The 15,384-nt window shown below is 43.3% G+C and overlaps 1 protein-coding gene across 2 annotated transcripts in view; it reads right to left on the bottom strand.

Annotated features, from left to right (window-relative positions):
- The window catches only part of ptpn4a (protein tyrosine phosphatase non-receptor type 4a), a 54,823-nt gene that overhangs the window by 28,520 nt on the left and 10,919 nt on the right, over positions 1-15,384 (bottom strand). For both annotated transcript variants that reach the window (XM_062402529.1, XM_062402530.1), the window contains exon 2: positions 6,320-6,474. In XM_062402529.1, the coding sequence (XP_062258513.1) occupies positions 6,320-6,457 (138 nt within the window). In that variant the 5' untranslated portion in view covers positions 6,458-6,474. The remainder of the gene's footprint in view (positions 1-6,319; positions 6,475-15,384) is intronic.

Below are 15,384 nucleotides of genomic sequence, written 5' to 3'. Positions count from 1 at the left end.
AAAAACAAGAAAAGACAAATAAAAACCGGGTTATAAAAAAGACTGTCCCTTTAACACAGAGTTAATAGAGAAGCACTGCAGGAGCGGACAGAGCGAGGGAGTGGATGAAAAGGGGATGAAAGGTCAAACTGAAAAAAGTGAAGAATAATTTATCAGCCAGATTATTAATATAACATTGTTTCATGAGAGAGTAAAAGGGCAAGAGGATAAACTGTGGGACGACAAGTGGAGCAGAAATTCACACCTGATCCCGCTGGGACTTTGAGAGGGAGAGAGGGATAGCGTGCAACTCCATCAGAGCTCACATGGGAGAGAACACACACACACACACACACACACACACACACACACACACACACACACACACACAGACACACAGAGACACAGAGACACACACACACACACACACACACACACACACACACACACACACACACACAAAACACACAGTTCTCAACCAACACTTTCCTTTCCCTTGGTGACACACTTCTACAGTCCAGCTCGTGTAGATGAAATGTGGTCAGAGAGTGTGTGTCTCTGTGTGTGTGTGCAGGGAACACAGTCAATGATAGTTGACAGTTGACACGACAGCCCTCTAGGATCACCAGCAGCCTTTAGTGCTGTGGTGCGTGTGTATGTGTGTGTGTGTGTGTGTGTGTGTGTGTGTGTTCTACTACTGTCAGAGCCTTGTTAAGTGTGTGTCAGCTCTGAAACTCTGATACCCTCTTCCCTGCCCACTCACTTTCCTCCCTATATCTTAACTACCATGGCAATGATGAAAAAAAGTCTTACTTTCTTAGCATAAAAATCAGATATTATTAAATGTACAGTGCGTCTTTCACACCTTTGGTTCTCGATCAACACTAAATCAAGTATTTTAAATGTGTCACTTCTCTCTAACGTGAGAAAATCTGAAGACGTTGAGGTCACATCGAACGGTCACAACATCTCTTCTTTAAAATGGTTTGAAAACCAACTTGTGGTTGTCGTCGTTCCTTTAGTATCTAAATAGTCTGATGATGTAACCGACCGACTGGGGTTGAATAGACAAAATGGAGAAGTGAGAAAACTTGCAGCACTCCAGTATGATCCTTCGTCATGCAAGGCTCCTCACAGACATCTGAGAGTGTGTGTGTGTGTGTGTGTGTGTGTGTGTGTGTGTGTGTGTGTGTGTCTCATCTACTTCCCCTTTGTATAGGGCTGCTTTTCAAGCTGGATGTGGGCGCCCTCTGTGCACTCTATATACTGTGCTCCCAGGAAACCCATTGCCTTTCTCTACATGCGTGTCTGTGTGTGGTGCTAGTCTGTTCTGGTATTTGAAACGCGTGCAAGCCAAATGTGTGATCGTTGCCACTACAGGAGCAAACCACTATATGTTGTTAAACTGAGCAAGGATTAACACACACTCACACATTCTCTCTCTCTCTTTACACGACAGGCTACAGCGACGACAACTCCATATTGCGGACAGCTCGTGGACTAGATACTCAGTGAAGTCATGAAGCGTAAAGACAGGGAAAAAAAAAAAAAGAGTAAAAAGAGAGAGTGAAAACAAAAGTAAGAGGAAGAGAGGGAGTCACAGAGAGGGAAGAAGAGAAAAGGGGTGATTGACGATGCGCTGACTGAAACAAACGCTCTTTGTGCAGTCCACCAGCACCACTGACTGAAATAGTGTCTGTGTGCACGAGAGCGAGGACAGAAGAGGGAGACTCGGTGACAGAGAGAAGTCCCAGCACAAGAGACAGGCTGAGGGACTGGGAGAGGGAGTGGGAGGGAGATGCTCTGATAATTTTGTACCCCAATGTGCAAAACGAGGGTGTATGTGGAGGGGAAGAGGGGAACAGCCGCCAGGACATCACTAATTAGACTTTTTGGAGGGATTGACAAAAAACAATGGTGAAATTGTGACACTTGTTCCCATCCTTCCACGGGACACACAGCAGATTGTGGTGCATGTGCGTGTTTGAGTTAAAGAATGATGGAAATTCAGGAATGCATGAGGAAGCTTGTCCAGACAGGAAGAGAGCTACACAGAGGAGGAGTTCTTCACGTCTCCCCCTGTCTCACTCGGTGCATGTTCAGAAGACAACTATCACCAAACACACAGCTCAATTGCATTATTGGGATCCTGCACTCATATACGAATATAACTATCTCCAATCCATTTCACATTCTAACCAGCTTTTGGATATTTTAAAGGCAGAGTTTGGTTTTGACTCAGTCGAAAAATATACCAAGGAAATAACTACCTACTCAATCTCCCACCCAAGCTTTCCATAGGACACTCTGCCACCTCCCTGTTTCTGGATGGAGAAGGAGCTCCAAGATCCCAACGCTCCCACAGCCACACCCGTCCCACCGCGCACACACAAATATGCCTCTCCGCGCTTTTCACACAGATTCTCGTTCTAACACGTAATTAAAATGGAATAATTTCCCAAACACCGAGTGGCTGCAGTCTACTCTTTGATTCACAGACACGGCAGTGACACGTCAACTGCTCGCGCACTGGTGTTAGGGATCACGGCTCATTGGGCAACGAAAGGGAAAATAAAGAGCAACTGGTCCAAAACTATGAACTATCCAAAACAAATGAAGCAAAACCCTGGCTCAGTTTGATCCAAACCGGAACCACCCTTTGTTGATTGGATTTAATTGAGGACACATCCTCACAAAACAACACACAAGCGTTAACACACATGTGTATAAAACATGTGGTGTATTTCAGTTAAGCACTAAATTAAGTCAACGCTGATTTGAACTGTGAACTGTGTTCTCCTCACGCCTCCTCACAAACATTTTTAGTTGCTCTATGAAGACAAGTTACAAAATGTTTCTAAGTGGAAACAAAATGTCAAAAGGTAACAACCGATAAAACATTTTCAATAGATAACAAAAGCGGCCACAGGGGTTCAGTCGCTACCAAAAAGATGATCTAATGGGGGGGGCGCCCTTAGCTCAGTTGGTAGGGCGTCCCCCCCATGGGCCTCGGCCAGCAGCGGACCCGGGTTCGATTCCAGCCCGCGGTCGTTCTCTGCATGTCTCTCCCCTCTCTGCCCCATTTCAACTCTGTCTCTAAAAAACTATCAATAAAGCATAAAAAATGCCAAAAAATAATCTTAAAAAAAAAAAAAAAAAAAGATGATCTAATGGTGTCATCATTGTTAAATCCCTTCTTCCATGAAACTCCATTTGTATTTCATCAGCGGTCTCGTTCAACACTGAACTAAAAGCAGTTTTGCAGGTTGTTCATCCCTCGCCCCTCGCTGCTCTGACCTGCACAGTGTGAGCAGCCACTTAATTACCTAACGGCTCCTAAAGCTGGATGTTTGTGTGGTGTGCGGTCGCTCCTATGGTTACTGCTTTGCTCCTGCCTCTGACCCTGCCTTTGTTCCGGTGGAGAGGTGGGTCAGTGGTGGACTGGCCTTTTTTTTTTATTATTTCTTGTCATCTATCATGCTTTCAAGAGACACGAGATTCTGCTTTATGCTGGTATCATTTCAGCTGCCACAGACTTCCTATCTGCAGGTGTCATCACTAAGAGCGCTGGCGTTCCCATGACGATAAGTGACCGCTTCTGGATTTTCACTCGCCGCTAAAAATCAAGGCCGGTCGGCCGGGGAGAGGATCAATAGAAGTATTGTTGCTCTTAGGACGCCTTGTCTTTCCAGGAAGCTACTGCTGCTGCAGGGGTCTAGATCAATGACACTGTCACAGAGACTGACAGAGACCGAGTCATTCATTCAGCAAGAGGCAGGGAGGGAGGGAGGGAGGGAGGGAGGGGGGGGGGGGGGGATCTGGAGCAGGAAGCAGAGAGGGAGAGAAGTCAGCGGGAGGAATGTAAAGAAAGAGGAACGATTTTACAGAAAAAAAAAGAGATCCATCCCTGGAGGGATAATCCTGATTATCTTTGTAACTGTGCAGTTTAAAAAAGAAAAACACACAAACAACAGAAAAATATTTATCTTATCTCCTATTATATATGTGATTATATCATATAATACACTACAGTGTGCATAACCGATCCATCAGAAGGGGTTCAGTCCTGTTGGCTGGACAAGCCTACTTGATTCTTTTACACTGAATTTGTCTGTAATCTGGAAAACAAGCAATAACCATGCATGTCAGGAACAGAGTAACACAAAGTTCAGGCCACACTCAAAAGACCCTTTTCTACTAATGCCTGACTTTGGTCTGCAATGGGATTGGATACAACTGGCATTCAGTCCGCGGTCAAAGGACTGCAGTAGACATGTGTTTTAATCAGCAGTGATGGAAACGTGACAACCGGGTGAACACACAAATTTAGTATTTGGTTCATCTGTGGCATCGAACATGACACATCAGGGGAAACTGCTCTACTGGCGATAGGGAAAGGAGACAAACACATGTTATCGCAGGTTTACCGACGCTTTAAAGACTCACATAGGTTTGGTATAAAGGTGGAATAATATACACAAGGTTCATCTGAAAGTTTGTGTCTCAGGTAGTTTTGGTGTGAGTCACAGGAACAACACAGAAAAGAGTGGAAGGAAATGAAAAGCATACCAGCTACAATCCAGTGAGATTTTCTCTCACGTTACTTTTTGTAGCAATCTGAACCACGCCATCTTGCACGCAAATGTGCATATAATTATTTGTGAATTCTTTTGGGGAGGCATATTTACTCATTCACACAAAAAAAAAATTCCGACCCAACAGGACGTGATCTGTCAGAGGAGATTTTGTATTTTCTGACTCACAGAGGGAATTTCCCGCCCTGCGCTGACAGAGCTGATCAAACACTCACAGACAGAGGAAGACATCAAGACAGACAAAAGAGAGAGAGAGAGAGACAGCGAGAGAGACAGATAGAGAGACAGATAGAGGATAGGAAATGTGTTATCACATGAAGTGACAGACAAATGTAACGCCAGTCACAAGCCAACTTGTGATCTGAAACAAGATAAATCACACACATAGAGACACTGAGACATAGACACACAATCACACATTTTCTCCTTCTGTCCTCTCAAGGTGTCGGTCAGTCACATGATGTCATGTGACCGACTGACTCATCGTAAAAACCTCAGTAATCGACCAATGAAATCAAAGCACGGGGACCAGTAGGAGAGAATACTGAAGCAAGTGTGAGACAAAGAAATTACACACAAAGTACCACCAAAAATGTGTGGGTTGCTTTTTAAATGTCTGCAAACATGTAGAGACACATTGAGGCTTTTCCCCCGCCAACTATAAAGTTAAATTAGGGTGGGCTTGAGGGGAAACTTACAGTAATGGAGTAGGGGAGGGAAGGGGGGGTGAGAGGGAGGAAGGGGGGCACAATACTGATGTTCCAATTTCCTGTTTTCATTTTTCTCGAGGCTTTGCTTGGATTAATGAACAATTAAAGAAACATAAGAACGTGATTCTGTACATTTCGGCAGTTCCTGTTTGCAGCATACCAATGAATCTCTAACAGCTATCACTTGATTTCTCTAGTGGTGAAGGAGACTTAACAATGAGGTGATTCATCCGGCTCTGCAGCTTCATGGAGCCTCTTCATTCACAGATGTTTATTAAAGCAAGTTTAGGTCACACTTAATTAAGCCATTTAAAACTGCTACAACATTTGTGTGGACATTAAGACCGGTTGTGACATTTGTGTGTCTGTTCATTTAGAGCCAGGTGAGAGCTGTGCAGGTTTTATATAATGACTTTGTTTTCAAGACATGTGACTGATGAACCACTTGCTGACATACTGAAATCATATTGATTTGCTGACATACTCGAGGGGAAGGCAAAAGACTGAAGAAGATTCAGACCCAGATGATGTGGATGCTAACCTGCTCATAGAGGCTTACCCGGTAAGGGACATCTTTGAGGAGCAAGAGAAAAAGGGAAAAACTTTTGACTCACAATGAGAGCCAAATGTTGTCACTATCAAAGGTTTTATATGACATTTCTTTATCTGCTTCAGAGGCTGAGAAATTGAAGGTTTTTCGGAACATTGCCAAATTCTGTCAGCTCTTCACAAATTCCTCAGGTTTTAGGGGATCATTTCAAACCATGCTTAAGTTTTAGAACATTCTTTTATTCAGACCCTCAGGTCTACATGGATCACAAAGATATATGCAACAGATCTGTAAGTTCAGGTTTGACTGAATCATATCCCCAGGGGGAACATATTTTGTCACACACCTCACGTCTCACAGGTATTTACTTTGTTACCGCAAGCCTGCAGTCTGTAGGAAACGATTGTAATTAAAAATGTTCCTGCTTCAGTTCGCACAGGCTCTGCATCAACAGTAGGACACTCGAGTGGAGGAGGGGTACTCACGCTGACTTTGAACGCCTGGACAGTGTTGTCCAGCAGCAGTATGTTGCACACAACCTGTGTGTGCGGCCTGTCTCGCTCCAGCTCCGTCGCCCGGACATTGTAGGATCTGCCAGCAGGCAAGCGGAAGCGCGCGCTCATCACGCTCCTCCCAGGGTCTGCAATGGACCAAGACACAGAGAGGAAAAACAAAAGTCAGGGATCGGACACAAGAGAGGACACAGCAACATGAAATGCAACATCATTAATGTCAGTGATCTATGGGATCCAATAAAAAAAGACCCTGTTACCTGTAATTTATTTTTATTATATTATACGACGCAGGTAACAAAATCCCCTTCTGTTTGAACAGAACACAATAAGCCAACTTAGAGTACAACACGATTTCTCTGGAGGGCAGCAACACTGTAAAACAAGTCTGTACAGGCGCAGTGGAACAGCAAAGAATGACTGGCTTCATGGGACAAGAATGTCAATGAGTAGGCAAGTAGGAGATTCCCTACGAGGAGATGTGGAAACTCCACAGCAGCACGGCTCAATCACACAAGACACTGACCGATGAGAGGAAAGTGTTTGCAATCGTCCATGTGTCATTATTTCAGCTTGGGATAATTATGAACGACAACAACAGAGTGAGTAAATGCAATAACACAATCTGCACTTTCAGCAGCCTGGTTTCGACATATAGAAGCTAATTTATGCATTTTTTAAAAATGATTCATTTCCACTTATTTCTAAAAAAACTGATTTACTCTGCTCCCAATTTAATCAATATCTTCAATTTGATCGTTTAACCATCAACGTGCCTAACTGGAGTGGTTCTTGATCAGTTGGGAAATGAGGAGGGGCTGAGGGGGCCCCCAGTCTGCTCATCAGGGAGAATAAATAACAATAACTCAATTTGAAGCCGCTCCATTTAGAACAAACCAAAGCCGCTAATTACTGACGCCACGCCTCACGGCTTTCCTTCGACTGCCCGGATTGGAAACCGCTCAATGTGGCTTAAAGTCGTTTTTACACGGACAGAAAAATGTCTGATCACAGACATAATGGTTTTGGCAGATATTGTATGTTTACATTTAATCTTTTATAGCGGTCATTTGTATGTGATTCAGGTTTGATAAATATAATGCATACATAGATACAATATAATGATAATATATGTCAAACTCTTTGTGACCATACATACACACAGCGTCCTGCTATTGTCTGTGTTTTTTTGTAGCTGCAGCAGTGTTTTCACTTTTTTCTAGACATATATATTTATTTTTGGGCAACATATGCCATTTCAATGGCTTTTTATTCTCCGGTGATCTAGTATGACAGGAGACATAATAACTACACAAGGGTTACGGCCCCGGCATCGAGAGCTACTGCATTTGTACCGATGTGATCCCATTGGGTGTGTGTGTTTGTGTGTTTGTGTGAGTGGATAGATCTTTGGAGGGCACTGCATGTCTGAGTTGCTTGTCACTGTATATCAGCACAAACCTCGTGACCGAGGGCAGATTGTGTGCACACTGTGCATGTACACAAATCTATATGTGAGGCCATCAGAGGCCATCCTGTCACCTCGGGAGACTCCAGCTACACACAAACATATGCCACAAGGGGGGGGGGGGGGGGGGGGGGGTGCGTATGTTGTCATTTAGTGAAGTCAGCAAAATGATATTGAGTTACATATCCTGTAACTGAGGTTTTTATCCAAAGGGACCTACAATAAGTGCATTCAACCGTGAGGTGACAAACACAGAACAGCAAGAATCATCTGAGTCCATTAGCTTAAAAAAAGCCAAACCAAAAAGTGTTATATATATATAAATATATATATAAAAAAAATTAAGTTTAGTTACATATATATATGTAACTAAACTTAATTTTTTTCTTTTTAGGAGAGTTGATGATGGTTATAAGACGATCATCTTCCTAACCAAGGTGTAGTCAGAAGAGAAGTGTGAGGCTGCAGTGCAGGAAGTGTATTCAAGCATTACAGGAAGTGTTGGTTGACAGCTTGCAGGTAATATCCAACTGGCCGTGACGCTGGTCATACTCTAGTTCATGATGTCATGATGAGAACGATACATTTTTCAACAGCATAAGTTTAGACCCACGACCACGAATGCATGCGAGCGACACACATGCTGGTCACAGAGGCGTCAGTTTGGGAAGTCCAGTGAACGGACCAGCGAGATGAGCAGAAAGGGATTCAGGGACGAAGCCATGCAGAAGGAAGGAAGGAAGAACTGAGGGACACGGCTCCTAACGCCGGCTCCTGCTGAGGGGGAGCTGAGGGACACACAGCTGATGAGCTCTGACACACAGACACTGTCCACAGGCTGCATCACCGTCCATGCTCTTTTCCCGTCCTCACATTTTCCTGTCATCCAGCTTAAGACGACTTTAAGACACAGGAGCAGAGGGTGCAACCATTCACTAACAGTTCTACAATGTTCTCTCCCACCAGCTTGGGACTTTAAATGATTACGATAATTTCTATGATCATATTTTAAATTCTGTTTTGTTCGATTTCATTATACTCAAACAATTTGGGTTATACCTGTCTCTGTGATGTTCTTCACTGTACCATTTTCTATTACTCTATTGCATTCTATTCTGCAATAATTTCCTGCCCTGCTGTGCTCTTTTCAGTTTTGCTCTGCTGAGCTGTACAGGACAGCCACACTCCCCTGAGAGAACCCTCCGGAACTCCGGAAACACGCTACCATTATTGCTTCCTGCAGTCAGCAGAGCTTACAAACAGGCAAGAGTGTGTAAGTGTGTGTGTGCGTGTGTGCGAGCGTGTGCATGAGAGCTCTTGACCCTAAAGCTTCCCCTCACTGGTGGGCTCCTGCAGCTCCCTCAGCTTATTGCAAACACAGATGCTCCTGCAGTCTTCCCGGCTGTACACAGGAATACACACCCTTCATATAAACAAACCCAATACATCTCATCAACACACATGCACACACACACCCGCACACAGAAGTAATCTAACATCAACATGAGGTTGGGTGTCGCTCCACTTCATCAGGATACACACACACACACACACACACACACACACATACACAGAAGTACAGCAATAAAGCTACTACCAAACTATAGTGAACTATGATTCTCCCCATATTTCTTATTCATTTGAACTGAATAAAAATCTTCAAAAGGGAAAGTTGCACAGGAGGCAGCGGCCTTTCCCAGGTCAAACTTGGGTTGAAGACTGAACTTCATTTGCCCCACACATTTCTATTTATACCCATAAATCCTGAGAATATGGACTATTTCTGTTCTTCTTCTGTCCCTTTGTGTTGCTGTGGAACAATTGAAATAATAGGCGAGCAGTAAGGAGTCCCAAAGGAATGGTGCATCACTCCTCCACAGCGTTTCATAAAGCATAAACTAGGCCATAGACAAACAGGTGGTCAATTACAGATGTGTGCCACTGCCTGTGTGTGTGTGTATGTGTGTGTGTGTGTGTGTGTGATGCTGCAGACAGCTTGCGATCGTCGTGAGGTTTCATTATAAATGACCAGGGGGGAAAAAACTGCTTAAAATTCAATGTAAATCTGTCTCTCTTTCTGTGTTTTATGTTGAAATAAGAACAGAGGGATAAAACACGCACACTATACACAGAATAGAGATCTGCGTGACACGGACACGAACATGGCCTGATCCAGTGTAATATTTAAGATCTTCAGGTCTTCATAAAGAAAGACGTACGCTAGCAAATTTAACCACACCTTCTTTACCAATATTTGGTGTTGCACTCTTCTTTTATAGTGTACCAATCACCCCTCTCCCCCCCTAACCACAGCCCGCAATCCTAATGATCTCTTATGTAGGGCAACAACAGCAGACAGCGCTGTTTAATGTGTGTGTGTGTGTGTGTGTGTGTGTGTGTGTGTGTGTGTGTGTGTGTGTAACTGATGGATTTAGACAAAGCATTTAACATGTGTCAATGTGGGGGAGGTGGGGTGGCAGGGAAGTTCGAGCTTTAGGAATGTGGGCAGCGACCGACCTTTGACCTCCTTTCGGTGGGGTGGCCATATGTGGCCCTGGCTAACGGCAATGTCATATAGTGGTGGTTGTAATCTGACTGCTACAGTATGGTTTCCTTTCTGAGGAGAGGCTGGAACTCAATGATAAGGTTTTTTGTGCACAATATTACCAAGTCTATACGCTCAATGTACAAGACCTTATTTGAAAACTGTAATTTTGCTGACAACAAGGTGGATTTAAAAAGGTTTCCTGTTGTTACAGAGGAATACACATCGATACCACAAGGGTCAAATAAGGTGAGTCAGTCAGGAAGTTAAAGGTTAGTGGTAGACAATATAGATTAACATCTATCACACTTAATATATCAATGTTAAAATGGCCCCGTATTTTAGCTGAATTAATTTTATAGACATATCATTCATTCTGATGAGCTTAATTGCTTCAGTGCATTCTTGTTTCTTCACGGAGCACTTTTGACTCATGCTCGTGTTTGACTTTGCAACACAATGGTCTCAGTATAAACACAATGGAGGCACAATCTCTGGAGGATGACAAGTACATTTCTGAAATTTGGAATTAAAAAATTGGTATTGAATCAAGTTTCCTTGATCGCAGCTTTCATTTAAACAGTTTTTCTTCTTTCTTTCTTTTCCTCTCCTGTCTTTAGGCGTCATTATGGCCTGAGAAGCCATTATGCAAATGACAGTCATCAGTGGCAAGGAGCAGCCCTCTCCATACGTACATACGTGCACACACATGCACACAAAGAGAGCCATTTATACTACGTTAGACCGGTCACAGAGATTCCTGCTGAATCAAAGATGCCGATGATAATGGAAGCTGACAGACATTCGCAGCCACTCTTTCAGCTCATTCTGGACAATGTTTCACTCGTGTCATCGAGATGCATCTCACCAAACCGCCACGATGTCCTCATTACCATATCATCCAATCCACATCCTGCGCTCTTCCCCTCACCCCTTACAGAGCTTCTATGTTCTTTCCATGTTACCCTGAACCTCTGTGTGCCTCCTAATGCCGTTTCCTCCTCTGCTGCTACACCGCTCTGTCATCTTGCCCCCACCCCCTCTTGTTGTGTCCCTTCTTCCGTACATGAGCATCTCTTCTCCATTCTCTACCTCTGCTCTCGTTTCCCCCTCTTGACCTTGCTAACATGCATTTCCTCCAGCTGCAGAGCTAAATGACGACAGAGGGACGGAAACTCAACAACATGTTTTCTTCCTAATGTGTCATTCTGAACCGTTTCATCTGGCTTTTCCAGCTATTTATATCATTAAGAGAGATTAGAAATGGTTATATGACCTCTTGAGGTGGAACCTTGTGCTTCTCAATATGTGCCCCTGAATTAAAACTCTGTCACAGCTGCTCAGGATTATATAAATGGCAGGCAGGTAATTATTTCCTCTCTATGGTTGATCAAGTTGACACAATATTAAGCGCACAAGCATAAACTAATTTAAATAGTGAACATTAAAGTTCAATATGTCCACAAATCAGTCCGGATGTAACAACTGCGAAACTGAGACCAAGACCAAGATACATATGAAGCACAGAACCCTAACGAGAGCCTGCTACCGCCGCTGCAGGCTAATGTCACAAAACTCATTTTCATTTTACAATTAACACTATAAACACATGTAGATCACAACATTATTATTCTACATAAAGGTAGGAAAGCTGCTGCTTTGTTTATTACTCCATACACCTCTTTTATTGTGTCATGTGACGGCTTTATCCTAACCATTCGAGTGATCACACCCATGGTAATAGTTAAGTAGTAGTTAAATTAACTCAAGATGGATAATAACCTTGAGATTAGAGCACCCCAATGCACATTACAGTCAACAAATTAAAGATGAAACAAGTTCTGAAGCAAAGTCTGGAAAGATGGAAACTTACAGGGAAAAGCTATATTTGATCACATTGTTTGCACTTACACACGCCTATAGTGTATTTGACTGGAGCTGATGATCTGATTAAACATATACAGCAGCAGAGAGTTCACAGTGGTGGAGACCTTTGAAGTATCCTGCTTTCAGCCAACTCTGTGACTTGCCGGTGCTCCATAAATACAGAAACATCCAACTATTCCATTTACAGTGGTCAGGCCTAGAAATGATTCGACCTGCAGTCAAACCACTGAGAGAAATAAAATACAAGAGACACATGGTTGGTTCAATAATTGATTGAAATCAAAACACATAATATTTTCTTTTTCATATCTCAGATTCGTCTCACAAAGGTTTATTCTGGTTAAAGCTGCTTAACTAAATGTCAACTTTTCCAGCTATAAAAGGATCAGTGGAGCTGGTCAGAGCGATTTTACAATACAAGCAGTTGCACACACACATGCACAGACATACAAATGCAGCTGAGAGAGAGAAACTGTGACGATGGTTTGATTAAAGTAGAACATTCCCCAGATTTATTTTGTGCAGTTCCTGCTGACACTGGCACCTTTAAATGTGACCGGGGGGGGTTCTGAGAACGCTGCAAATTTCCACCCGCATCCACCTCAGTCCGGCACATTCCTGCCCCACCAGCAGGGAGGCCAGGTGTTTCGTACCAAGCACACCCCCCCTTCCTGCTGCTGCTAGGTTAGCTGCTATGGCCGCAGGAGCTCAGCTGCATGGCTGAGGACTGCAGACACATTGAGATTACACCTGACAAACAATAGTACACTGATTGAGGCCTGGATGTTTAAACTCCAATACATTCAGGAATACTGATACCTGATTTTTGTATATGTTTTTATATATACCCTTTGCCAGCATCCACCAGTCAGCACTACTAGATCTACAGCTATCTTAATTTTGATAAAAGATCCACCACCACCATCACTCCAAGTGGGTTTGAATGTGTGTTTAAGAGCATGCAGGATCAATAAGCAGCCAGTGAATCAGCCTCTCTTCATTAGGGTGTAAAAGCTCCCCTGGCACCATAAACCATAAAGAACAAGCAACGCACACATATGCATGTGTCGAACATCTTGTAGAGGTCTCCCATCAACTCCTCCCACAGAACCACTTTAACTAGACAACACTATCTGGTTCTGAATTAATATCCATGATTGATTAAATTATTGTTCTGAATAATTTTTCTTTAAAGGACAATAATGACGTAGGAGCAACAAAACAAATGCATGTGTGCATATACGCAGAAATGTGATGGATTGTAACTTTAAATGATGTTTAACGCAGGAGCTGAGTTGGGGGGGTCAATACTCATGAGAAAATATGAATGTATTTACACAGTAAACATTATGATTCTGATCATGTGAAGGCAGCTTTAGCATTGCCTGCATACACCAAGGAGCTCATACAAGTCTTACTGTGAAAGACGTATTCCAACCCGCCCTGACCATTATCTGTTTCCCCCTCGCACAAAGTGGGAGGAGCCTTGAATAAACACTTCTGTCTCTAAGGCCTTATCCAGACGTTGAACATGAAAACTGTGTCCTGATTGCTTTTTCATATATGAAGAACGCAGCAGTAGATGGGATTCTACACGTTCATAACAACAGGAACATTTACACAACATTCAGGTGAGAGGTGGCCCCTGGTAGAGCATGAGGAGCGCAGGATAGGTTATATAAATTCCACTGCAGGAAGCACATTTTTGTCTACTCATCAACACGGTCTTCAAAATCTTTGTTGGCTTCTTTTTCATGTATCAAACCTCTTTTTCCATCATAAAATATTTGTGTACTTCCAAGTTTGTGTCCATAGCATTTCAAATAAACTCTGAAATTGGGTCCGGCCTGATCGGATCGCTGTCGGATCGGAGTGCGTTCACACCGATCTCAGTTTGTGATTGGCCCACAAAAACCACATGTTAATCACTTGTATGAGTGGGAGGGGGGCAAAAACATTGAGAGGGAACAATGACGACAAACAGGGGATGTGGGTAGCAGTACCAAGAATGCTCAAGATAGAAGACCTATACAATATCTAGATAGGAAACAATATACACAGACACAAACCTGTCTGTAGGGAGGATTATGGTCAACTGAGAACTTTTAAGTTACACAGGTTAACAGCCTGAAGCCCCAGCAGCAACACAGGTGACTCAAGAAGCAAGAGACACTCCAGAACTGGAGCTGATGATTAAACAGTCGGCTGATGTATTGCATGGCTCGTATGACGCGAGCGTGCGTGTGGGTGAGGTGTTAGGGGATGTCTCTGTACCACAGGTTTGCAAGACGAGATGAGGATGAAGAGATCGAGGTGTGTGGAACACATTGTGGTTGGTAAACAGAGCCAAAACAGGAAGGCGTGGGCCCACCTGACAGTCGCCTCATACTTTGTACAACGTTTCCACACCAGAGAAATAAGGGTTAGCTGCTAGCGCAAAAATACTGAGACCGCAATTTGTCCAATATTTCACATGACCTGACGAGTGAAGGCAGAAATATGCAACTGAACTGATCCAAGTGAAAAAGGCGGCAGAGTGCTTTGTGCCTAATACCTGGGTTTGTAACTCAAACAGCCGATAGTGAATCTCCCGGCCTGAGGCGTTTTGAGTGTGTGACGTTTTGTCTTCTGACAGCACGGGCACAGCTTCGATACAGAATAGTGCTTCACAATAAAGCAGCTTACCAAACAAACTAAAACCTATTTTCTGAAGAACTGGCATGTGATCAGCTGGAACAATGCAAACCTCTGTATATGCATGTTTAAACATGTGATCAAACTTTGAGCTATTCTGCGCTGCCGTCATGTATTCAGGTTACATGTTTTGCTGTGAGAGTTGAAATTTGCACTGTGGCTTTTTTTTATGGTTGCATCAGTGCAGGTTATGCTTCTGTGGTAGTGATAACTTGGCAGATGGCATTTCCTCTGCAGCGCTGGTCTTATACAACAACCTCAAAACCAGGTTAGACAAAGGGTATGCCAGCTCGACATTAATCTGATTTTACAAAAGAAGATTAGTGCAAACCCAGACTATGGAACGAGACCCGCTATGGTCAAGAAAAAACATATACTGATTTGGGTGTAAAACATTGGTTATAATGGTTATAATGTAGTACATTTTGACTTTAATGTTATTTT

Source organism: Platichthys flesus, chromosome 13 (assembly GCF_949316205.1).
Source record: "Platichthys flesus chromosome 13, fPlaFle2.1, whole genome shotgun sequence".
Taxonomy (NCBI): domain Eukaryota; kingdom Metazoa; phylum Chordata; class Actinopteri; order Pleuronectiformes; family Pleuronectidae; genus Platichthys; species Platichthys flesus.
The sequence above is the reverse complement of the archived record's forward strand: the minus strand, read 5'-3'. Positions and strand labels throughout refer to the sequence as shown.